The following is a 23861-nucleotide window of genomic DNA, read 5'->3' as shown; positions in this document are numbered from 1 at the left end:
GAAATTCTTTTCTTCTCTTTCTTTTTTTGTTATTTCTCACCTCTGGTTTTTCTCTGAGTGTTCGTCTTTTTGTTGTTGTCGGTCTCTTGGGGAGATTAAGCGTTGGAACTCGAACTCTCTTTTTGGTTGGAGAGAGCTGTGGCGTTTCCCTACTGCCCCGTCGCCATCTTGGTCCCCCCTCTATTACTGACTCTTGAGTGCAGACATTTAAATAGTACTTAATGTTCTGAGATGTGCATTCTATTTTTCATGTTTACTGTGATGGTGTTGACTCGTTCCATGATTTCTTCTTTACCTGCAGGCCCCCGAATTTCCTGAGTTCACCACGAAAGTCCAGGAAGCCATCAACTTGTTGGGAGGCAGTGTCTTTCCTAAGCTCAACTGGAGTGCCCCGAGGGTAGGCCCACCTGTGTATTTCCTGTTGCCTTTCCTTTAGACTTTGTGGGTGTGTGAAATAGTATTTGTTCTGCCATAAGACAGTCTCCACCTCTTGTGTTGCTGACTGTGACAGGATTCTGAAGTTAATTCCATGTGTTATTTATTAATTTCTTGAAGCATTATGGCTGCTATTCTTTCTTGTTTTGCTCCTACGTCCAATAACTTCACTGTTTGAAGTTGTGATGATTAAAGTATCTCACCATTTCCCTCCCAGGTTTGCTAGACATGGGTCTTAACCCCCCCTGACCACCCAAATTAAGGAGTTTGGCTGCCCTTCTCCCCAAACAGGACAGAGACAGTGACTGCTTTTGTTCTTGGAGAGTCATGGGGAGGCTGCTCTACTGCCATCATCTTTTAGCTTCAGGGAATTTGATATCTCATTCTCCCCGTCTTCCCTCATCAGTCAGAGAAACATTGGAAGGCGACTGGGTTCTGGTTGAGGCAGGAGGACCACAATGCGCCTCAGTGTGTGACTGAGTGTCAGCATGTGGTGGTCATCAGCCGGGCAGTGGTCATGCTTCTCCTGTGGACGAGGGCATTTGACAGTAGTATTTCTCTTCCAGTCCTTGAAGTGGTAACATTTTGAGTCATTCATAACAGGGGACATGAGCCACTCAGTAGCTATCTTACACTTTCTTGTTTAGGATGCCTACTGGATAGCAATGAACAGCTCCCTGAAGTGCAGAACCCTCAGTGACATCTTTCTACTTTTCAAGAGCTCTGATTTTATCACTCGAGACTTTACGCAACCGTATGTATGTCTTTTTCCTCTATGCCAGAAATTCCAGTGCTGTTGTACATTTTTTCTCATGGTAAAACTCTATTAGTTCTGGTGGTATTATAAACAAGAGTCCCATACTGTAAAATGATTTCTTGTTTCCCAAACAACCTAGTAAAGCTTACAATAAAATCTGTACAATGGTTATCTCCCAAATATCAAGGACTTTTTATATATTTGCACATTAAATATTTTAGCATGTTTTTCTTATAAAACCAACACGTTTATCATAGAGAAACCACATGGGGAACAACTGCTAAACAAGAATGGCAAGCCAGCCAGTTGTTTGGTGCTCATGCCTGAAATCCTGGCTACTCAGGAGAGTGAGATCTGAGGATCATGGTTCGAAGCCAGTCTGGTCAAGAAAGTCCATGAGACTCTTAACTCCTGTTAACCACTAAAAAAGCTGAAAGTGGGAGCTGTGGCTCAACTGGTAGAACACTAACCTTAAGTTATGTACAGAGCCGAAGCCCAGTGTTCAAGCCCCAGGATCCACAAATAAATTCTTTAAAAAACGTATGGTAGCTCACACCTGTAATCCTAGCTACTCAGGAGATTGAGATCTGAAGATTACAGTTCAAAGCCAGCCTAGGCAGTTAAAGCCTGTGATGCTCTTACTATAATTAACTACCAAAAAGGCCAGAAGTGGAGTTGTAGCTCAAGTGGTGTAGCTCTTAGCCTTGAACACAAAGGCTTCAGAGAAAGCACCTAAGTCTGGAGTTCAAGCCCCAGGACAGGCACCAAAAGAAGAAGAAGGAGGAGGAGGAGGAGGACTTGGAGGAAGAGGAGGGGGAGGGGAAGAAAAAGAAGAAGAAAAGAAGAAGAAGAAGAAGAAGGAGAAGAAGAGGAGAAGAAGAAGAAAAGAAGAAGAAGAAGAAAATGGATAAGCACCCATGAGCTCAAATAGCTATACATCCTTGAAGAACTCAGCTCAAATAGCTATACATCCTTGAAGAACTCTGCCGGTGCTGAGGTATATTACAAACATACTTGCCTTCAGTTACATGCAGACCTTCTGTAAAATGAGAACCGATTAGTATATAGAGACATCTTTGCGAATCCTTGACTTCCTGAACAGCAAGAAGAGTTAGAATACCAAAACTTTGGTGCTTAAGTTTTCCTTGGTTCAGAACATTTCTTTTTTTCCACATATGATTTGAATTTTTTTCCTCTACAATTAGGATTTTGTTCATGTGAGGCACAATGTTGTAACCTTCCAAAATTGTTTTGTTTATTTGTTTTGTGGAAGAGATAAGTCTCAGTATGTCACCCGGGCCTGACCCAAACTCCTGGGTCCAGGCAGTCTTCCTATGTCAACCTTCTGAGTAGCCAGGACTATAGGCACATGCCACCGGGCCCAGTCACCTTATACCTTTTCAATTGTTTCCTTTTCCTTTCTCATATTTTTTTTCTCTCTCCTTCTCTATCTCTCTTTCTCTCTGCCTATGTCTGTCTCTTAACTTTACAACTTTTTTTTTTTTTAAGCTTGAACTCAGGGCCCAGGCACTTCCTTGAGCTTTTATGCTCAAGGCTTTTGTTCTACCACAGCTCCACTTCTGGCTTTTTGGTGGCTAATTGGAGATCAGAGTTTCATGAGCTTTCATATCTGGGAAACTATAATAATCAGATCTCAGTTTCCTAAGTAGCTAGGATTACAGGTATGAGCCACCAGCACCTGGCTAACTTTCCACCTTTTCTTAAAAGGTTCACTAGTTCACAAGTCAATTAGTGTAGATTTTCCCCTAGTAAATACGTAATAATATCTAGGGCAGTTGGTCATTTTAGAACTTGAATAACTTCATTTCTGTTACTTGTAAAGCTTTAGCAATATAGTTTTCCCATTTCTTTTGAAATGATGAAGATATGATCTCAATCAGTGGATGTGGATAGTCCCTGAGTTGTCAGAGTGAATTCACGGATTAGCCTCTGGGTGTACTAATGCGGTGATTCTCTTCCCTGCCCCTACCTTATTGGCCCGAATTACAGACAGGCTTACTGCACAAGCGAATAATACTGCAAGTCACATACCCAGTGCTAGCAGCCACCTCCTTGTTCCAGCAGACAGGACTCAGCAGATAGGACAGCCTCAGCCTGTATGCTTTCTGCTAAGCTAGCCTCTGGTTTCTACCTCCATCCAGCCTTGACTTGCAATTTATACCTCTTAATCATAGCATCTGCAAGGATTCTTTCTCATCCATTTTTTCCTATTTCCTTATTTCAGAGGACATATCCTCCTTGTCTACACCCCTGGTTCTCTGATTGTCCGAGCTCCCCTGCCCCATAGTCCCAAACACGTATCCTCACCACGGACTGTGCCCAGGCTGTGAGGATTTGGACTAGTAGGGTGGAAACCATGTGTTGGCCAATTAGGAAGTACACAGAGAGGAAGCCTGTTCTTTGTTGTGTGTTTTTTAAAAAATTTCATTATTGTTACTATAGAGCTGATATACAGAGGGCTACAGTTATTTTATTTTGGGGGGGGTCCGGTCGTGGGGCCTGAACTCTGGGCCTGGGCGCTGTCCCTCAGCTCTTCAGCTCAAGGCTAGCGTTCTACCACTTGAGCCACAACGCCACTTCCGGCTTTTTTCTTTTTGCTTATGTGGTGCTGAGGAATCAAACCCAGGGCCTCAGGCATGCAAGGCAAGCGCTCTTCCACTGAGCCACCTTCCCAGCCCAGCTACAGTTATTTAAGTCCGGTAAAGAGTGCATTTCTTTTTGGACAATGGCACCCCCTTCCCTTGCTCTCTCCCAGTTTTTCCCTCCTGGTCCTACCCACAAGTTGTATAGTTTGTTTTCAGTATATTGTCCAGTGAGCACTCCTACTGCATTTGTTCACTCTTTAAGACATTTGCCCATCTATAGTAAGAGCATTTGGCTGGTGGGAAATTCAACCTGGTAAAAATTGAGGGAATGACTTAGGAAGGAGCTTGGATAGAAATACAAGAAGAAAGTAACCTTTCTATATGTCATTAGTTCCGTTTTTACATGTATTTCAGCTAGAATCTTTTTCAGCTAGAATCTTTTTTATTTTTTTCTTACTTAGTGCTAGGGATTTGAACTGAAGGCCTTGCAAGGCTGGCACATTACCACTGAGCCATGCCTCCAGCCTCATTTTGCAGTGAGTATTTTTTTAAGATAAGGTGTCGCAGTCTGCTCAGTTTAGGCTTGCCATCCTTGCTGAGATCACACGCATGCACCACCACATCCAGATTTTCTCCATGGGATGGGGTCTTGCATATTCCTTTGTCCAGGCTGGCCTGGCACTGTGATCCTCCCAATCTCAGTCTCCTTCACAGCTTGGGATAATGGGTACACACCACTGCACCAGCTTGGATTGAAAAGGAGTCTCAAGAGGCTTTCTGCTCTTGTCCTTGAACCACAATCTTTCCACTCTCAGCCTCCCAAGTGGCTAGGAATACAGGTGTGAGCCACAGCAGCTCTTTTCATTTTTAAAAATGTGGACCTAGAATGTCGTTCTCCATAATTTCATAGCATGTTAAAAATAGGTAGGCATAATTTCATAAATATATTTTGTTTTCTTCAAAATTAAATTGTCACTGTTTTATCTGAGAATTCTTCACATTGTAGATTATGTAACATTTAATATTTAGCAACATATTATTTCAAGGGATTTATGGCTTATAGAGGAACTATAATTTTGTTTAGAATTCAGTATAGAGGCTTCTTTTTGACCTAGAATATAAATTTGTGACTTTGGTTTAAAAGTACTTTGTTGATACCATCTTGAAAATTTCACTTGACAAAAATCTTCTAAACTAGTGTGGACCCAGGATAAAATTTTAGAAGTGAGATTTTTTTTTTAAACTCACTTTCTCAGAGTGTAGGTGAAAAGAATGTAAAAGAAATCTAAATTGGGGCTGGGAATGTGGCTCAGTGGTAGAGAGCTTGCCTTGCATGCCTGAGGCCCTGGGTTCCATTCCTCAGCACCACATAAACAAAAACAAAAACAAAAGCCGGAAGTGGCACCGTGGCTCAAGTGGTAGAGTGCTAGCCTTGAGCTGAAGAGCTGAGGGACAGCGCCCAGGCCCAGAGTTCAGTCCCCACAACCGGACCCCCCCCCAAAAAAAAAAAGAAAAGAAGAAATCTAAATTATTGTTTGCTGTAACTCAGCTAAGCCACTCAAATGTTGACGTTTGTGTTTGGACTTTGCAAGATGGCTCAGCACTGTCCTCTCCCTTCAGGAGGGGTATTGACCATCTGGGTAATCATCTTAATCAGGAAAAGCCTTGCACAGTAATCTCCTAGACCACATATGTTCTTCTAAAACCTGTGAGCATTAAAGATTATCTGACAGAATGGCAAACTGCAAGTGTACTAAAATATTTTCTCATTTTTTAAGTGGCAAGGTGAAGATTCCCCAGGATTGAGATCAATATTTATAAAAATGAATTAAAAAAATAGATAATGAAGACCTGTGTCTTAGAATTGCTTCTTTAGGTTTTACTGTGGTGTTTTTTGTTTTGCTTTGTTTTGTTTTTTAAAGCAAGTGAATATAGAACTTTAACTTGTCTCACTTTTTTTTAGAATAATATGTTCATAAAATTATCTTTATTATCAAATTTATAATATAGCACCCACTTAAAATCACATTTCAAAAATTAAAATGGTAGTAGTTCTATTACTAAATTGACCATCAAGATAAGATCAGATTATTTTGTTTGTTCTAATTCCTTTGTCATTCTTCCTGTCTCTCTTCTGTACTTTTGACATATTTAAATTGAGAAAATATAGGCAAGGGCTTGGAAGGTGGCTCAGGGGTAGAGTGCTTGCCTTGCATGCATGAGGCCCTGGGTTTGATTCCTCAGCACCACATAAACAAAAAGAAAAAAGCCAGAAGTGGTGCTGTGGCTCAAGTGGTAGAGCGCTAGCCTTGAGTGAAGAGCTGAGGGACAGTGCCCAGGCCCAGAGTAAAGGCCCCACGACTGGACCAAAAAAAATTTAAAAAAATATATAGGCAGTTCAGTTTTATCATAGTAATAAATTACCGGGTGATTAGAAACTAAAATCTTAAGTTTTAAAGTAAATTTGAGCTGGGCACCGGTGGCTCATGCCTGTAATCCTAGCTACTCTGGAGGCTGAGATCTGATGATTGCATTTCAAAGCTGGAAAGTCCAGAAGACTCTAATCTCCAATTACTTACCAGAAAAGCAGAAGTGATGCTGTGGCTCAAAGTGGTAGAGTGCTAACCTTGAGCAAAAGAGCTCAGGACAGTGCACAGGCCCCAAGTTCAAGCCCTATGAATGACCCTCCCCCCCAAAAAAAAATTAAATTTGAATTGGCCATGGTTCTGGGAACATAGCTCAAGAGTAGAGTTCTTGCGTTGTTTGCCTAAGGCCCTGGGTTTGATCCTACCTCCTACCCTACAAAAAGTGTGTCATAAACAGTTTTTTTCTATTAAGAATAATTCTGTTACCCCACAATATTTTGTCCTTCATAATATTGTATGGACTTTTTTTTCCAGTTAGTCATGGGGCTTAAACTCAGAGCTAGAATGCTATTCCTGAGCTTTTGTGCTCAAGGCTAGCACTCTACCACTTTACAGCTCTGCTTCCAGTTTTCTGGTGGTTGATTGGAGATAAGAGTCTCCTGGACTTCCCTGTCTAGGTTGGCCTTGAACCATGATCCTCAGATCTCAGCTTCCTGAGTAGCTAGGGTTATAACCATGAGTTACTAGTGACTAGCATGGATTTTATTTTTGCCAGTTCTGGGGCTTGAATTCAGGGCGCGGCAGTGTCCCTGAACTTTTTGCTCAAGGCTAGCACTCTACCTCTTGAGCCACAGCACCATTTCTGGCTTTTTCTGTGTATGTGGTGTTGTGGAGTCGAACCCAGGGCTTCATGCATGCTAGGCAAACACTCTACTGCTAAGCCACATGCCCATCCCAGATATTTTTTTTTTTATTGTAGTACAGTTTTCCTTTAAAAAATTTAAAAGGACTTGGGAAATATGTTTCAAGGATTAGTCTTCGTAAAAAAATACTCAAAAGTCACGAGCATTTTTTACTAATTAAAAAATGTAGGCTGTTAAACTAGGGGATCAATTGGGGTTTAAGTCTAGGGAATCTGTTGAAATAAAACACACACTGAACTGTGAAAAGAAGGGAGAGTAAGAAGACCCCTGCAGAGGCCCAGAGCTGCCCACACACCTCCTGCCACTTTCCCAGCTTTAGAACTAGGGCTTCCAAAATAGTCTCCCCTTCCAAAATAAATATGTCTGGGCACTCTGAACTGGACTCTGTCTGCTCTGTTGTGAAACATCGATCCAGGTCACTCTGGCCCTGCTCTTGTTTTGAAACGTGTGTTGTAAAGGCAGTGGCATACTCTGAGAGTCGGTGTGAATGCAAAGGCAGAGGAGAAGGAAAAGCCTGACTAGCTGTCTGTGAGTTTGGTTGCAGAAGTAATTTAAGAATCACTCAGTCTTACCTAGCATTTACCTAGCATTTCCTCCAGAAAAGTTAGTTTACTTTCCCAAGAGTGTGTTGTTAAATGTGTTCTTGGGGATGGACCCCCTCCCCCAACTTGAAATACATTCACATAATAACAGTATGTGTACTTAAACAGAAGGTACTTTTGTTTAATAGTTTTATTCTACCTGTATTTTGACTATGATCTGTCACATTTGTGTTGTGTTGGTTTTCAAAACTTTCCAGATTTGGGAGCATATTAGACTTAGATTCTCAGATGAGGGATTCTCAACTTCTGATTCTTTTTAACCTCTCATCCATAGTTCACATTCCTCATGCATTTTCCTTCTCTCCTTTATGTACATCATCTAATGCAGAGTGCCATATTATCTCTATAGAGGCCTATCTCCAAACGGAATTGGTCATGAAGAGCTCTAGAGAAATCATTAATGCTTTCTTCTGATCCTGGCATGATCAGAGGAGGAAGAATGGATTTTCTAAAGATAAATATGATCATTTTTGTTAACTTGATAGTTTATGACCTCAATCTTATGAGATTAATTTTTATTTTGAAAATCTTAAATAAGAGCTAGTTTTCTAGTTTTAAATCATCCCTTCTCTGAGTAGCACCCCTTTAAATTAGTTTGATTTGAAGCAAGAGATTGGCCTTTTTATCCTCCTTTCATTTTAGTCAACTTACATTGATTTCTAATTTTTGTTTTTTGGTTTGTTCCAGGCTAGCCTGGAAGTCACTGTGTAGCTCAGTCTGCCTTGAACTTTCCATCCTCCTGCCTCAGTTTTCTGAGTGATCCCCTCATTGTTCATTGAGACTGTCTCAGCAAGCCTTGTCAGTAGCATCTCAGTGTCATGTTGGCAATTTTCCCCCAGATTATTAAGTCATAGGGACATTATGCATGAATGTAAAGATCTCCCTGGTGTAACCAGAGATGTTTTATAATTCCCCTTTGTCCCTAGGGGCAAAGAAGACCCTTCTTGATCTGGACACTCCTTGTTCTAAGTTTCCACCCCATATTTGTAGATCCCCTTGCGCTGGACACCCTGTGAGTACTGAGCTCATGCAGTACTTTGAGTGCTGTGGGACATTTCTCATTCCGTTCCCTGACTTAACCCATTTCCCTTTTTCACTACTGCCTCCCCTCTCCCATGACACTCAGCCAATCAGTTCTTCCTTAGAGTGTTTCATTTATTTTTGCCAGTGTTTTGAGTACATGTGTACTTGTTAGCTCTCTGCACCAGAGTAACCTTTCAAAGGACAAAGACCTCAAAGTCATGTTAGCATTCTGGATACTTCACCCAGTTAAGGAAACTCAGTGGAGGACTGGACGGTTCTGTCATACTACTTTGTTGTTGTTGCTGGTTGTGGGGCTTGAACTCTGGGCCTGGGCGTTGTCCCTGAGCTCTTCAGCTCAAGGCTAGCGCTCTACCACTTGAGCCAAAGTGCCACTTCTAGTTTTCTAGTGGTTTATTGGAGATAAGAGTCTCATGGACTTTCTTGCCTGGGCTGGCTCTGAATCGTGATCCTCAGATCTCAGCCTCCTAAGTAGCTAGGATTACAGGCGTGAGCCACTGGCGTCCAGGTGCCCAGCTGTCATACATTTTTTTATTTTTGTTGGTCATGGGTCTTGAACTCTGGGCTTAGGCGCTGTCCCTCAGCTCTTTAGCTCAAGGCAAGTGCTTTACCATTTGAGTCTCAGCGCCACTTCTGGTTTTCTGGTGGTTTATTGGAGATAAGAGTCTCACGGACTTTCCTGCCCAGGCTGGCTTTGAACTGGGATCCTCAGATCTCAGTTTCCTGAGTAGCTAGGATTACAGATGTGAGCCACCAGCGCCTGGCTGTCATACGTTTTTATATGGCATCTGGAGAAGAATGAAATGGACTGTGTCCTTAGATGGCAGAGTCACTGCTGGCTGGCTCAGCTGTAAGAATGCCATGAGACTCACACTCAGTGCAACCAGCCTTTATGGGCGATTTGGAGGTTAGGAGTTGCTCTTTTCCTCTTGGCTTGGTGCTAAATTTGGACTGGTTTTGGCTCTTAGTTTCTTTGTCTTTTGACAGAAAAATGGAGACGATGCTGGTAACTGATTATATAAGCATTCATTATGTTGTATTTGAGGCTTAAATAAGATAACATCTTAGGGTACATAGGCATCAAATAATGCTTAGCAAGTATTCATTGAACTTGAATTAGTCTCCTGTTTCTAAATACTTTTAATAAAACTTGACTCTTGGATTAAATGTAAGTAATATAAATGCCTAAATGGATTACTGAAAGAACAACCCAAGTTTCCCTTTTTTCTTTCCAAAGATTTATTCACTGTACTGATGATTCTCCAGATCCTTGTATGGAATATGAGGTAAGCAACATTTTCCTCTTACCTGACATTGATCATCCTAGTTGAAGAAAACATTTGCTACTTTTTTTTTTTTCCTCCAGTGCTTGAGCTTGAAATCAGGGCTCTGTGCATGCTAGGCAGGTGCTCTGCCAATGTGCTACCTTTCTAGCCCCTGGTGTTTTGAGATAAGGACTTCCTGTGTAGTGTAGTCTGACCTCAAACTCGTGATCCTCCTGCTTCAGTGCTGGAATTATAGGTGTTCACCACCATACCCAGCTAAAAATTGCTATATACTCCTAAGCAAAAGAAGTGGTGGTTTTTGTATTCATTTCTCTGGGAACCTCTGAATTTTTAATTTAAGAAATTTATTATAGGCAGGGAGAGGAGTAAATGAGAAAAAATACTGGAGAGGGTTGGATAAATTATGTGTGGAAGTTTCACGATGCAACCCCCTGGGCTCACACCTATAATCCCAGCTACTCAGAAGGTTGAGATCTAAAGGATTGCAGTTTGAAGCCAGCCAGGGCTAGAAAAGTCCGTGAGATTCTTATAACTCCAATAAACTACTCAGAAAAAGCTGGAAGTGGCACTGTGGCTCAAGTGGTAGAGCGCTAGTCTTGAGTACAAAGAGGCTCAGGAACAGCACCCAGGCCCTGAGTTCAAGTCCCAAACCAGCAAAAAAAAAAAAAAAAAGAAAAAGAAAAAGGTCAGGATGCAATCCCTTATTGTATGCAATTTATATTTATATGCAATTTATATACGCTATGCAACACATACTAAGTGATCCTCAGCACAACCAAAGCAACAACAAAAAAGTTACTTTAGCTCCAAGGCTGAGGAAGGAGGATCTTAAGTTGTAGGCCAGTCTGAACTACATAGTGAGTTGTGGGTTACCTGGAAAGATCTTGTCTCAGAACACAACACAATAAAACAAAGGGGAAAAGAGAGTGTGGTAGAGGAGGGTGAGATTGATTGGAATATATTATACATATGGAAATGTAACAGCTCCCTCTGTAAAACTAAAGTAAGCTAGTGAAAAGTTAAGACCGACCAAAAGCTAGTACTTGGGTGTGGGTGCATGTATGTAAACAGCTATAGTAATTTTGATTTACCAACAAATAAGCAAGCAGTTGCAACACATGGATAGTAGCACAGCACTCTAGGGTCTGCTCACTCCCTCTGTCCCTCTTCAGGCAAGCAGCACTCCTGTCTAACTTCCTGGCCTTTCCAGAAGTGAACTTAGAAGTTGACATCCAAAGGATGGATTTTTAAAAATATACACAGACACCCATAGGATTCTGCTTGCAACTTTTTCCATTTATTTATTTATTTTTTGTCGGTCGTGAGGCTTGAACTCTGGGCCTGGGCACTGTCCCTCAGCTCTTCAGCTCAAGGCGAGTGCTCTACCACTTCAGCTACAGCGCCACTTCCGGTTTTCTGGTGGTTTATTGGAGATAGGAGTCTCATGGTCTTTCCTGCCCGGGCTGGCTTTGAACCGCGATCCTCAGATCTCAGCCTCCTGAGTAGCTAGGATTACAGGCGTGAGCCACCAGCGCCCGGCTAACTTTTTCCATTTATTTACCTGAAGAATATCACTTTCCAGCTTTTTAAGTCAGATTTTAAATCCTGTGGACTACCACGATGATGATGTGGAAGAGCAAAGAGCAAGTCACTGGTGATCAGATCTGTTGGTTGTTTTTTTGCTTGTTTGTTTGTTTTCTTTTTGCTCTAGTACTGAGGCTTGAACTCAGCATCTAGACTCTGTCCCTAGGTTTTTTTGCTCAAGGCCAACACTCTACCACTTAAGCCACAGCTCTAGGAAATGAACCCTAAGATATGTATTCAAATGGTTTTTTTCTTTCATGCGATTGTTTCTAACACATTTATAAGATTATTTCTTTGTTGCTTTGTATGTCCCTCCCCTACAGTATAACCCCTGCTTTCACTGTATTTGATGTTGTTATAATTTGTGGAGGGGAAGGGGAAAAACAAATCATTTAAATAGGGATACAGGTGGACCCATCGCAACAATGAGACGTAGAAGTCATTATGTCGAAAACAAATTTTACAACTTTGGTAGAGTGGGGGAGGAGGGTTGAGGTGGGGGAAGGATGGGATGGGAAGGGGAAACAAAGAAGGAGGCTACAATGCTTGATAAGAAGTGTACTCATTATCTTGCCCATGTAATTGTAACCCCTCTGAACGTATTTTCACAGTAAAAAAAAATTTAAAAAAAAAGAGTCTGATGGATTTTCCTGTCTAGGCTGGCTTTGAATCTTTAGATCTTAACCTCCTGAGTAGCTAGGATTATGGGCTTGAGTCACCAATGCCCAATTGGTGATCATATTTTGATATCTCAACAAGGTAGTGCTTTGGGGAGAGGCAAAATTAGAAACTTCCTTTTGTGTCATCAGCACAAAGTAGGAAGGCAGAGCAGGTGCTTCCTGGATAGATCAGTAAAACAGATTTGTCAGTGAACCAACAGATACAATGCATTATGTACTTATAAACAATGTTATAAAAGACTGTGTAGCTGTAGCTCATGCCTGTAATCCTAGCTACTCGGGAGGCTGAGAACTGAGGATTGCAGTTCAAAGCCAGGGTAGGACAGCCTGTGAGACTCTTATCTCCATTTAATCACAGAAAAAGCTGGAAGTGGAGCTGTGGCTCAAGTGGTAGAATGCTAGCCTTGAGCTAAAAGGAGCTCAGGGACAAAGTACATTTCTTTTTGGATAATGTCTCCTCTTCCCTTGCTCTCTCCCAGTTTTTCCCTCCTTCTGTACCAGTTTTCCCTCCCATCCCCACCTACAAGTTGTATGGTTCATTTTCGACAGTGTCTAGTGAGTACCATTGCTGTGTTTGTTTACCCTTTGTCCCTCCATTTCTGTGGATCACTTTGATTTTTAACTTCCCTTTCTTGAAGTGTGTGTGTATATACAGTGCACACTCTCTTTATAAATACCTTCATAAACTCCATAAACTTTTTGTTTCCCAGAGAGTTGTTGAGATGGGGTCTGGTATGTAGACTAGATTGGACAATCCCTCTGGTTTCTACTTCTCAAATGCTGAGATTATAGGCATACACTACCACACCTAGCTCTTCATAAATATTTTGCATGTCTTTATTTTCATTGTTTTTGTGTGTGTGTGTGTGTGTGTGATGTACTGGGGCTTCAATTGTGGGCTTTGGGCTCTTGCTTGGCCTTTTCTGCTCAAGACTGCATTCTATGTAAGCCACACCTCCATTTCTGGCTTTTTGCTGATTAGTAGGAGATAGGAGTCTTGGATTTATCTGTTCTGGCTGGTTTCAAACTTTGAGCTTTAGATTGTAGCCTCCTTAATAGCTAGGATTACAGGTGTGAGCCACCAACACCCAGTGGTTGAAACCAATTTGAATGGCAGTCATTAAGATACAGTCTTAGAATGAAATTGTTTATTAGACTTTCTTGATGTTTATATTACAGTTTTTTCTCTGTTTACAGCTTGTTCTCCGGAAATGGTGTGAATTAATACCTGGGGCTGAGTTCCGATGTTTTGTCAAAGAAAACAAGCTTATTGGTGAGTACCCTTGAAAGTTGTCTTTTGCTTTTCTTTGGCAGGGAGAGAGGGAGCAGTGCTAGGGATTGAACCCAGAGCTTCATGTGCAGTAGGCAAGCTCTCTACCACTGAGCCATAGCCTCAGCTGGAAAGAAAAAAAATACAGCCATGTTGTTGTGGATGTCTTTTTGTTGTTGTTTATTTCTTTGGTTTGTATATATGTTTTTATGTGTGCATATGCCAGTCTTGGGGCTTGAACTTAGGCCTTGACCTCTTGCTTAAGGCTAGTACTCTACCACTTGAGCCGTACCTCTAGTCTAGCATTTTGCTGGTTAATTGGAATCTATCAGATTTTCTTTTGCTTGGACTAGCTTTGTTGTTTGGATTTCAGCCTCCTGAGTAGCTAGGTGTGAGCCACTGTGCCAGTTAGGATTTCATTCTTTTTTTTTTTTTTTTTTTGGGTCCCGTTGTGGGGCCTGAACTCTGGGCCTGGGCGCTGTCCCTCAGCTCTTCAGCTAAAGGCTAGCACTCTACCACTTGAGCCACAGCACCACTTCCGGCTTTTTCCTTTTTGCTTATGTGGTGCTGAGGAATCGAACCCAGGGCCTTGAGCATGCAAAGCAAGCACTCTACCACTGAGCCACCTTCCCAGCCCCTAGGATTTCATTCTTTATTGCTGAATTGTATATTCCATTGTGTGTATATCCCAATTGTACATTTGTACATATGTATTAAAACATCACATTATTGGCTGGGAATGTGACTCAGTGGTAGAATGCTTACCTAGCATGCATGAAGCCCTGGGTTCGATTCCTTAGTACCATATACACAGAAAAAGCCAGAAAAGTGGCCCTGTGGCTCACGTGGTAGAGTGCTAGCCTGGAGCAAAAAAATGCTCAGGGACAGTGCCCAGGCCCTGAGTTCAAGCCCCAGGACTGGCAAAATAAAAAAATAAAATAAAACATCACATTATGCTGTGTGTGTGATACAATGAATCCTGTCTGTCTGGGTTCTAAAGAGGAAGAGGAGAGTGGGCTGTTCCTGGTAGAGCATAGTTGTGATTTACCATTTTCATCATTATTGTAAACACCATTAAAGGCCAAGTTTTTTTTTTAACGTTTTTCCACCTATTATTATTGTACTATTTATTATCTAGCAGAAGAAAGTATGTGGAAAAATAAGAAGATTAACAGGCGCCTGTTTTCTTTCCTATCAGATTAATATTCTTTTTGCTATGAACTATGCAAATTAAGCATTGGAGATAATTTGCTCTTTCCAAGTTTCTGTCCCTATTGTCGTCCTCTTGGCCTGTGGTTAAGGAGGGAGTCCAGGCAGCAGTTCCTCCAGTGGGCTGGAATGCCAGCATCCCTTTGCAAAGGAAAGTTTGCTTTCCCATGACTTGACAGAGCAGGCCTGTGGAGGCAGAGTAGCGTGTGCAGACAAGGAAAAGCCTGCCTCTGTGAAGCCCTCCATGAATATGGCCACATGCCTGTTGAAGATAAGTTGGAATTTTTTAGAAGTGGAAGTGAGTATCATTTTGCAAAGATTTTCTTGGAAAAATCAAAGTACCATAGTTGATATATATGGAGGTTTAAAATTTTGACTTTATTTTTTTTTAATTTGGCTGTTCTTGAACTTGGGGCTGGGCGCTGTCCCTGAGCTTTTGTGCTCAAGGCTAGCGCTCTATCTCTTGAGCCACAGCTCTACTTCCACCTTTTTTGATAGTTTTTGGAGATGAGTCTCATGGACTTTTCCTGCCTGGGCTGGTTTTGAACCACAACACTCAGATTGACTCTAATTTTCTTGTATAGCAGGCTTTGTTGACTGAATCCTTCCCTTTATATTAAGTAACAACATTTCCAAAAGTGAGAATGCAGACAGCATAGAACGTCGGATTCAGCATTCACCTCTCCGTGTAAGATCTGTGGTCCGTGTGTGTCCCGTCATACTCATTTGATTTGTCTTCTGATCTTTCAGTTTTCTTGAAAGATACATTTAGCTAAATGCTACTGACTCATGCCTGTCATCTGGAGGATTGTAGTTTGAAACCAGCCCAGGCAGAAAAGTCCTAAGGAACTTTCTCCAATTAACCAGAAAAAGCTAAACTGGAGGCATGGCTCAAATGATAGAGTGAGTGCCAGCTGTAAATAAGAAAGCCAAGTGAGCGAGGGGCCTTGGCCTGGGGTTCAAATCTTGGTATAATGGGGAGGGAAGGAGTTTAAATCACACATTTTCTTTTTTGTTTTTTAGAGACTAGTATAATAACAAAATTCAAACTGTTTTCTCATCAGGAATTTCTCAGAGGGATTATACACAATACTATGATCATATTTCTAAACAAAAGGAAGAAATTTGCAGATGCATACAAGACTTTTTCAAGAAACACATACAGTATAAGTTCTTAGATGAAGACTGTGAGTATTTTTTTTTTTTTACTGACTTAAATGTTGCTAACTCTTACTTGAAGGTGCATTTGAAGGGTGAGGTAGCTCAGTGGCAGAGTGTTCATCTAACATGCCTAAGGCCCTGGGATCTGGCCACAAAAAGAAAACAACTGCATTTGAAGTTATGTTTAAGCCTTGTACTGTATTAATAGCTGGTATTTCTGAGCTTTGTGTGTTTGTTTTACCCTGTTTAATTAGAATTCCTCTTTAAGGGGGCTGGGAAGGTGGCTCAGTGGTAGAGTGCTTGCCTTGCATGCCTGAGGCCCTGGGTTCAATTCCTCAGCACCATGTAAGCAAAAAGAAAAAAGCCAGAAGTGGAGCTGTGGCTCAAGTGGTAGAGTGCTAGCCTTGAGCTGAAGAGCTGAGGGACAGCGCCCAGGCCCAGAGTTCAGGCCCCATGACCGGACCCAAAAAAAAAAAAAGAATAGAATTCCTCTTTAATCCTGACAGTTCTCGCCTGGTCTTTAGATGTGCATTTTACAGGCTCCATCTAGGAGAACAGAGCACTGTTCCTTTTCTAGCTTCCATATTTGAAAGCTTAAAGGCAGCACGGTACACATTTGTGGGTTGATTTGAGGAGTTAAAAGTACACTGTATTTAAAAGCATTTTTATATATCTTAAAATCGCATCTGTGATATATGTTTTTCTCTGCTTCTGGCAGATTTGAGGAGTTCTGCTATCAGCCTAGTGTAGGTTTTATGCTTTCTTATGATGTATTTTGTTCCTTTCACTCACAGAATAAGCTATATACGTTCATTTTCAAATTACAGCTCCCTTTTTCCCATGTGACCAGTTCATGGACAAGCTGGTCAGTGGTGGTGTTAGTGTTGGGTTTGAATTTTTAAGTTCAGAGGATTTTTGTGATTGCAGGTAGAGAATGGGAAACAAAGGTAGGTCCATAAACTAGTGTGTTGGGGAGGGGAGTTTTTTTTTTAATGTTTGAAATGTTGAGATTTAGAAGCAGCAGTAACTCAAGGCCAATTATATTCTGTTTAGTACTAAAGCACACTTGAATTTCACAAGAAAGGATCATGATATATTAGCTTCTTACTGACTTGTCTTTTCTTTTTTACAGTTGTATTTGACATATACAGAGACAGTAGGGTAAGTAAAAGCTCTGGTGGTATGCTTTGAACCAGAAAGCTCTATGTGCAGCCATGCTTTGTGGGCAGGTCCCTTGTCCAAGCTACCTTCCAAACCAGCCGCCAATTGGTGGGAGTCCCCGTTGGAAGTCATAGTAGTCCATAGGCAACTCTGAAAATATACCTGACCAGAGGAGACTTACTGTCTTAAATAATGGTGTGCAGAGGTTTTGGGATTACTCAGGAAGCAGGTGGTCCAGGATCACCCTATCTCCTACTTTACTTCCTTGTCAAGGTCTGGCCCTCCTTAAAATAGTTCCATTAACACTGTTAATTTGTCATTGTACATTTTAGGAATTGTTTTTAGGCAACTAAACAACTTTTAGCATGATTTGATCCACTTTTGTTTTTTTGTTTTTTTTTTTGTCGGTCATGGGGCTTGAACTCTGGGCCTGGGCGCTGTCCCTCAGCTCTTCAGCTCAAGGCGAGAGCTCTACCACTTGAGCTACAGCGCCACTTCCGGTTTTCTGGTGGTTTATTGGAGATAGGAGTCTCAAGGTCTCTCCTGCCCGGGCTGGCTTTGAACCACGATTCTCAAATCTCAGCCTCCTGAGTAGCTAGGATTACAGGTGTGAGCCACCAGCGCCCGGCTCCACTTTTGTTTTTAAATATGAATGTTATATATGTTTTGTAATGTTATAAAATGTTTTATAATTCTTTTCCCTTAATAGGTTTAACATTCTTAATTTAATTTTATCTCCTTAATTGATACATAAATATTATACATTTCTATAGGGGTACTATATGATATTTTAATTTAGAGCCTCAGTTGATACTATTTAATTCAGGGTAAGCATGTCTTCTCTAACATTTATAATTTCTTTATGATGAAAGTATTCAAAATCCTTTCTTGCAGTTATTTAAAACGTGTCATCCATTAGCACGGCCGAATTTTGTATGCCTGTCTATTAGTACCTGCCTCTCCCTACCTTCCTATTTCTTTTGTTGTTGTTTTTTTGTTTTTTGTTGGTTGTGGGTCTTGAACTCTGGGCCTGGGTGCTGTCCCTCAACTCTTTAGCTCAAGGCAAGCACTCTACCACTTGAGCCACAGAGCCACTTCCGGTTTTCTGGTCGTTTAATGGAGATAAGAGTCTCACTGACCTTCCTGCTCGGGCTGGCTTTGAACCGTGATCCTCAGATCTCAGCCTCCTGAGTAGCTAGGATTACAGGCGTGAGCCATCCATGCCTGGCTAGTGCCCCTATTTCTTTTCCCATCTCCTGGTCCTCATCACTCCCCTCCTCATGTTATAAGATCAACTTGTTTGGATTTCAGATAGGAGGGTGACCATGCCATACTTGTCTTCTATCCTTGGCTTATTTAATTTAACATAAAGACCTCTTGTTCTAGCCATCTTGTCACAATGGCAGGATCAGACCCTTTTTTATAACCGGATAGAATTCCACTGGGTAAATGCATCACATTTTCTTCATTCATCAATGAAGGACTTGAAGGTTGTTTTGTTTTCTGGTTATTATGAATGGCGCAGCAGTGAACCATGGGAGAGCAGGTGTCTCCCAACCTCCTGTGGACGTATACACAGGAATGGGTTACTGGATTGTATGGTGGTTCTGTTTTTGTTTTTTTTTGAGGAATCTGGTGCTTTCCATCTGCCTGTACTACTTTCCATTTCCACCAATAGTACAGAAGGGTTTTTTGTTTGCTTTTCTTCTTGTCCTCACCAATACTTCTTTTTGTTGATAGTCAGTCTGACATGAATGAAATAATATCTTTTAATGTGTTTTTAATTTTCAGTAACATACAATTTGTATGATGTCTTCTAGGTTTTTGTTTGGGGGAAGGATAGGTTGTTTGGTTTGATTTGAGACAGGGCCTTGCTGTGTAACCCATCCAGGCAGGCCTTGACTTTAAGATCCTGATGCTTATCTTCCAAGTGCTGGAGCGAAAGGCATGCAGCTCTACATCCAGCTTGTATGTCTTCTTCTGAGAAATAGCTAATGATTTTTGAATCTTTAAGGTGATGAAAACATCATGATTAGAAAAGAAAATCCTGATTTAGTAAAAAAAATAAAATAAAATTTCACTGTCCAAAACAGATAATCTTATCAAAGAACTTTCAGTTTTGCCTGTTGGCCTGTGATCATTGCTTAGCTGTTCAGAAGAGAGCAGAGTTGTTCAGACGTGTGCTCTTTTGCATTCCCCATTGCAACAGCAGAGTGTTTCTTACTCCCCTCAGCTTCATGGTGCTGATGCCCAGTACCTTTGAATCAGTCTAGACAAGAGACTGTGGCCCATAGGGTCATGTCCCCACACAGCTGTTACCTGCTTGCCCCAGCTAAATCAACAGGCAACCCTGTACTTTCACCTGTCTGTCTCCCAGCTTCCAGCATGATGGTAGCTACTAGGAGTTAGAAAGAAGGGCTACAAAGAAACTTTAGGCAAGAGGAGGAATGTTTCTTGGCAGTTTCAACTCTGCTAATGAATTTTAGAAAAGGGTGGAAAGCAGCTCTGAGAGGATGGATAGAAATCAGATCTAACAGGCAAATGTCCAGGCTTCTTGCTCTGGTCTGCTTGATATGAGGCAACTCAGATCAAGTTTGTGATGTACTGGATGCCATGTTCTAACCAGAAGCCAGGAACAGGATAATCTTTGCTCTAGAGGCATTGATCTTCACATAGGGACTGTGGACACGCAGGGTTCAAGCTGTTAGTGAGTGTTTAATCAGCCCACTCCTCTGAAGGACTTTTTTCTTATTTAATTCACTAACTCATTCAATCTGTATAATCCTGTGACATATATATGATCTGTCTACATTGTACACGAACTAGGGTACTTTTATCATTTATTGGCAGTTAACAAACGTTGAAGTAGCAAAGGTATCTCAGTATGTCCCTGGCAAAATTCCCAGGCTGTCAGGTAGACATAGGTGTCTGACTTGGTAAAAGACTTACTGGGTGTCGAAGTTGGACATGTATATAAGTTATTACTGCTGTGACTTGCCAAACTGAAACTAGTTCTACATTTTTAAAAGCAACAAACATGACAGTATCAACATCCTGACAGCTTCTGTTAAGGGATTGAAACCATATTGGCCAACTCATTTCATTTACTAACAACACTTGTGTCAGAGTTTGGTAGACATGTTCTTGAATATATTATTTTGTGGCTGTTGCAGAAAGCAGACTCTTGTGTAACTCTGTTGCACGTGTACCTGAAGTGTTTCGGTTTGCCCACCCCTGACACGACTTGTCCATGTGGCTGCACAATTTGCCTCAGTATGGAGGGAGTCTCGCCATCCCATACCAGTATGCACCAGCATGGTCCATCCTTTCACAGAGCCAGGGTTCACACTGTGATACATGCTTTCACCAGCTCCTGAAGTGATAATACACACAATTTACAATGGTTGTCTTAGATTTCTCTCTCTCTCTCTCTCTCTCTGTGTATATATGTTTGTGTGTTCATGTACCAGTCTAGGCACCTTTTCTGAGTTTTTGTGCTCAGGGCTAGAGCTCTACTTTTCTGAGCCACAGCTCCATTTCTGGCTATTGTTTTTGGAAATCTCAACAGACTTTCCTGTTGGATTCGAACTCTGATCCTCAGATCTCAGTCTCCTGAGTAGCTGGGATTACAGGCATGAGCCACTAGCATCTAGCTTTGTCTTGGATTCTTAAAAGCTTATTCTGGTTCCCCTTATGATTCTCAGCTATGAGTGCTGTTGCTAACTTTTAGTTTTATTTCTTTATGGGTTGAATATATCTATCTCATTCTGAGTCTTCGATTGTCAAAATTGACTTTGGAACCTGGTCAGTCTTTTGTAAATGTTCCATGTGTGCTTGAAAAACAAAGCAATTTTTAGTATGTACAGTATTCTACAAATGTCTTTAGATCAAGCTTGTTAATATTGTTCAGATCTTCTATTTGTGGAATAAATAATTTTGAAGATTCCTTCAGAATTATATATTTTAGAGAAATGGATGGGAAGATAGGTGAACAGTATTGACAATGAATTGATAACCAGTGAAACTGACAAGGAAGAAGTGGAGATTTTTTATACTATTTTCCTACTTTTGTATACAATTTTTTTTTTTACATTTTTCTCTTTTTTCCAGTACTGGGGCTCAAACCCCAGTAGGCATCTGCTCTAGCATGGAGTAACACTCCCAGTTCAAAAATCTTCACATTTAAATGCTTGTCTTGAAAACTGGTATATTAAATAAAAAAGAATAACTCCTTACCCCTTCCCTTTATTATTTTTTTATCTACTTGATTTATTAGTAGGGGCAATATATGAGGTGTTTTTGTTTTTTATTTTCACTAGTCCTGGGCTTGAACTCAGAGCCTGGGTGCTGTCCCTGAACTTCTTTTGCTCAAGGCTAACACTCTACCACTTGAGCCACTTCTAGCTTTTTCTCTGTATATGGTGCTAAGGAATCAAACCCAGGGCATGCATGCTCTACCACTAAGCCACCTTTCTAGGCCCACAATATATGTTAAATCTTTTGCTTTCTAAATTTGTTGGCCCTTACGTAGTACACTTGGAGGTTACGTTGGTAGCCTTTCATTGTTGTGGCAAAATACAACATATAAACCTCTTAAGAAGAAGAAACATTTGTTTGGCTTGTGGTTTCAGAGTTTTCAGTCCAACCTTACTTGGCTGTATTACTGTGGTAAGGTAGAGCATTGGCAAGAAGGGGAGAGTGGAACAGGCTGCTCATCTGGCATCAGGGAGCAGAGAGAGAACAAGGCTGTTCTTGTTCTCAAGGCTCCGGCTTCCTGCTTGTTCCATCCTACCTCTCTTCTCCCTCCAATGGGAGATCTTCCCCTCTCTTGCTGTCCCAGCCCTGGAGTTTTTCCCTATATATCCTTCCCTGAGGTTGCAGTCACCTGAAGTCACTACTTGGGTCTCAGAACCTTCTTCACCTGTCTGCTCCTGTGCAGGTTCAAACCCCATGCCCTGGGTTCCTGGGAAGGGCTCCACTCCCAGGTCCCCACAGCTGTTGCTACCTTTACATCTGTTTTGCAGATTTCCTTTCTGGCTCCTATTTACATTTATGCATTTAAAAGGATTAATTTAACCTGACTTGCATCTGGTTTCAAGTAGGTAGCTTTTGAAGTTTCTTTAACCCACATTTTGGTAGTGCCCTCATGTATTTTACATTCAAGCCAAAATAACTTTCCAGGTGCCACTGGGAGTCCTGGATGTGCACAGGTGGCCCCTTCTCTGAGGGGTCCCAAAGGAATGATCTTTTCACCGCAATTTAGAGATCTGGAGGGTTGCCATTCAGGGACAATAATACCAGAATATGTACTGCTTGTTTTTTATTTTATCCTTTTTTTTTTCTGTCTACTCCAGGGGAAGGTGTGGTTAATTGACTTTAATCCATTTGGCGAAGTCACCGATTCCTTGCTGTTTACTTGGGAAGAACTGGTGTCTGGGAGGAACTTAAAAGGAGAAGTTAGTGAAGCTGATGCTCAGGAGCAGGTGAGACATTTCTTTAAAAAGATATAAAGAAACCCTCTTCATCCATGAAGTGATTGCTTGCTTGTTCTTTAACCACGTGGAGAAGTGACTGGGGTGGATGGAAGGTGAAGAGTAAACCCAGCCTTGCTCTGGTACTTACTGTCTTTGAGGTGACAGTATGACTTGATCATTTTATTCTAGGAAATACTGCTAACCCAGTGTATTTTTTCTTATTCTTCAGTTGTATACAACATGGGATCAGTTCATTGTCTCTGTCAGTGGCCCTGTGTCTGCAAAACCATGCCTTTCCCACAGTGACATTCTCTATCATGGAATGTCCTGCTCAGCTTTCTCTTTAAAAAAAAAATATTGTTATTATAAAGGTGATGTCCAGTGGGGTTATAGTTACATAAGTCAGGTAATGAGTACATTTCTTTTGGATAATGTCCCCCCTTCTCTCTCTCTCTCCCAGTTTTTCCTTCCTATTCACACCTACAAGTTGTCTAATGAGTTCAGCTTCCGCTTCCTTGTCCACAGGGCTAGTCCCACCTCCTGACAGTGCTCTTGGATCCTCCATCCCATAGCTCCTTCCCTTCCACCTCTCCTAGGAAAAGAGAATTCACTAAGCTGAACTGTGGGCAAAACTGCAAACATCCCTGCCCTCCAAAGCTTGAGCTCTCTGCCTGCTCAGCTCAGTATGGGGAGAGATTTCTTTGGGGTTCCATCCTCCCAGTGCCTGTGCAGTGTTCTCAGTCTTTCTGTGCCCTCTCCACCAGGGTTCAGCCATGTTTAAATGGCTTCCACCTTATAAAAACACAGAAACACTGTACCCAGCCACTCGATTTCTCCTATCTTCACAGCCAAACCTATTTTTGTTTTTTGGCTGGTCCTGGGGTTTGAACTCAGGGGCTGGGTACTGTCCCTGATCTTTTGTGCTCCAAGATAGCACTCTACCAATTGAGCCACAGCTCCACTTTCAGCTTTTTTTTTTTCCTTAAGAATCTCCCAGACATTCCTGCCCTGGCTGGCTTCAAACAGCAATCCTGAGATCTCAGCCTCCTGAGTAGCTAGGATTATAGGTGTGAGCTACCACCCCAGCACCAAATTTTCTTTAAGAAGTTTATATTGCTTCCCCCCGCCCCCCAGATATACTAGTAGTACACACTGACTTTTTTGGGGGGGGGAGTCTGGTCATGGGGCCTGAACTCTGGGCCTGGGCACTGTCCCTCAGCTCTTCAGCTCAAGGCTAGCACTCTACCACTTGAGCCACAGCACCACTACTGGCTTTTTTCTTTTTGCTTATGTAGTGCTGAGGAAT

At 41.6% G+C, this 23861-nt stretch overlaps 1 protein-coding gene across 1 annotated transcript in view; it reads left to right on the top strand.

Moving 5' to 3' along the window:
• Cdc123 (cell division cycle 123) overlaps positions 1-23861 on the top strand; it is a 40765-nt gene that overhangs the window by 13316 nt on the left and 3588 nt on the right. The window contains exons 5-11 of the mRNA XM_013014611.1: positions 302-397; positions 1083-1189; positions 9968-10016; positions 13478-13553; positions 15824-15946; positions 17053-17081; positions 22436-22564. Coding sequence (XP_012870065.1) covers positions 302-397; positions 1083-1189; positions 9968-10016; positions 13478-13553; positions 15824-15946; positions 17053-17081; positions 22436-22564 — 609 coding nt within the window. The remainder of the gene's footprint in view (positions 1-301; positions 398-1082; positions 1190-9967; positions 10017-13477; positions 13554-15823; positions 15947-17052; positions 17082-22435; positions 22565-23861) is intronic.

The sequence above is a fragment of the Dipodomys ordii genome, unplaced genomic scaffold (genome assembly GCF_000151885.1).
Source record: "Dipodomys ordii isolate 6190 unplaced genomic scaffold, Dord_2.0 Scaffold24, whole genome shotgun sequence".
In the NCBI taxonomy this organism is placed as follows: domain Eukaryota; kingdom Metazoa; phylum Chordata; class Mammalia; order Rodentia; family Heteromyidae; genus Dipodomys; species Dipodomys ordii.
This window is presented reverse-complemented; position numbering and strand designations above follow the sequence as displayed.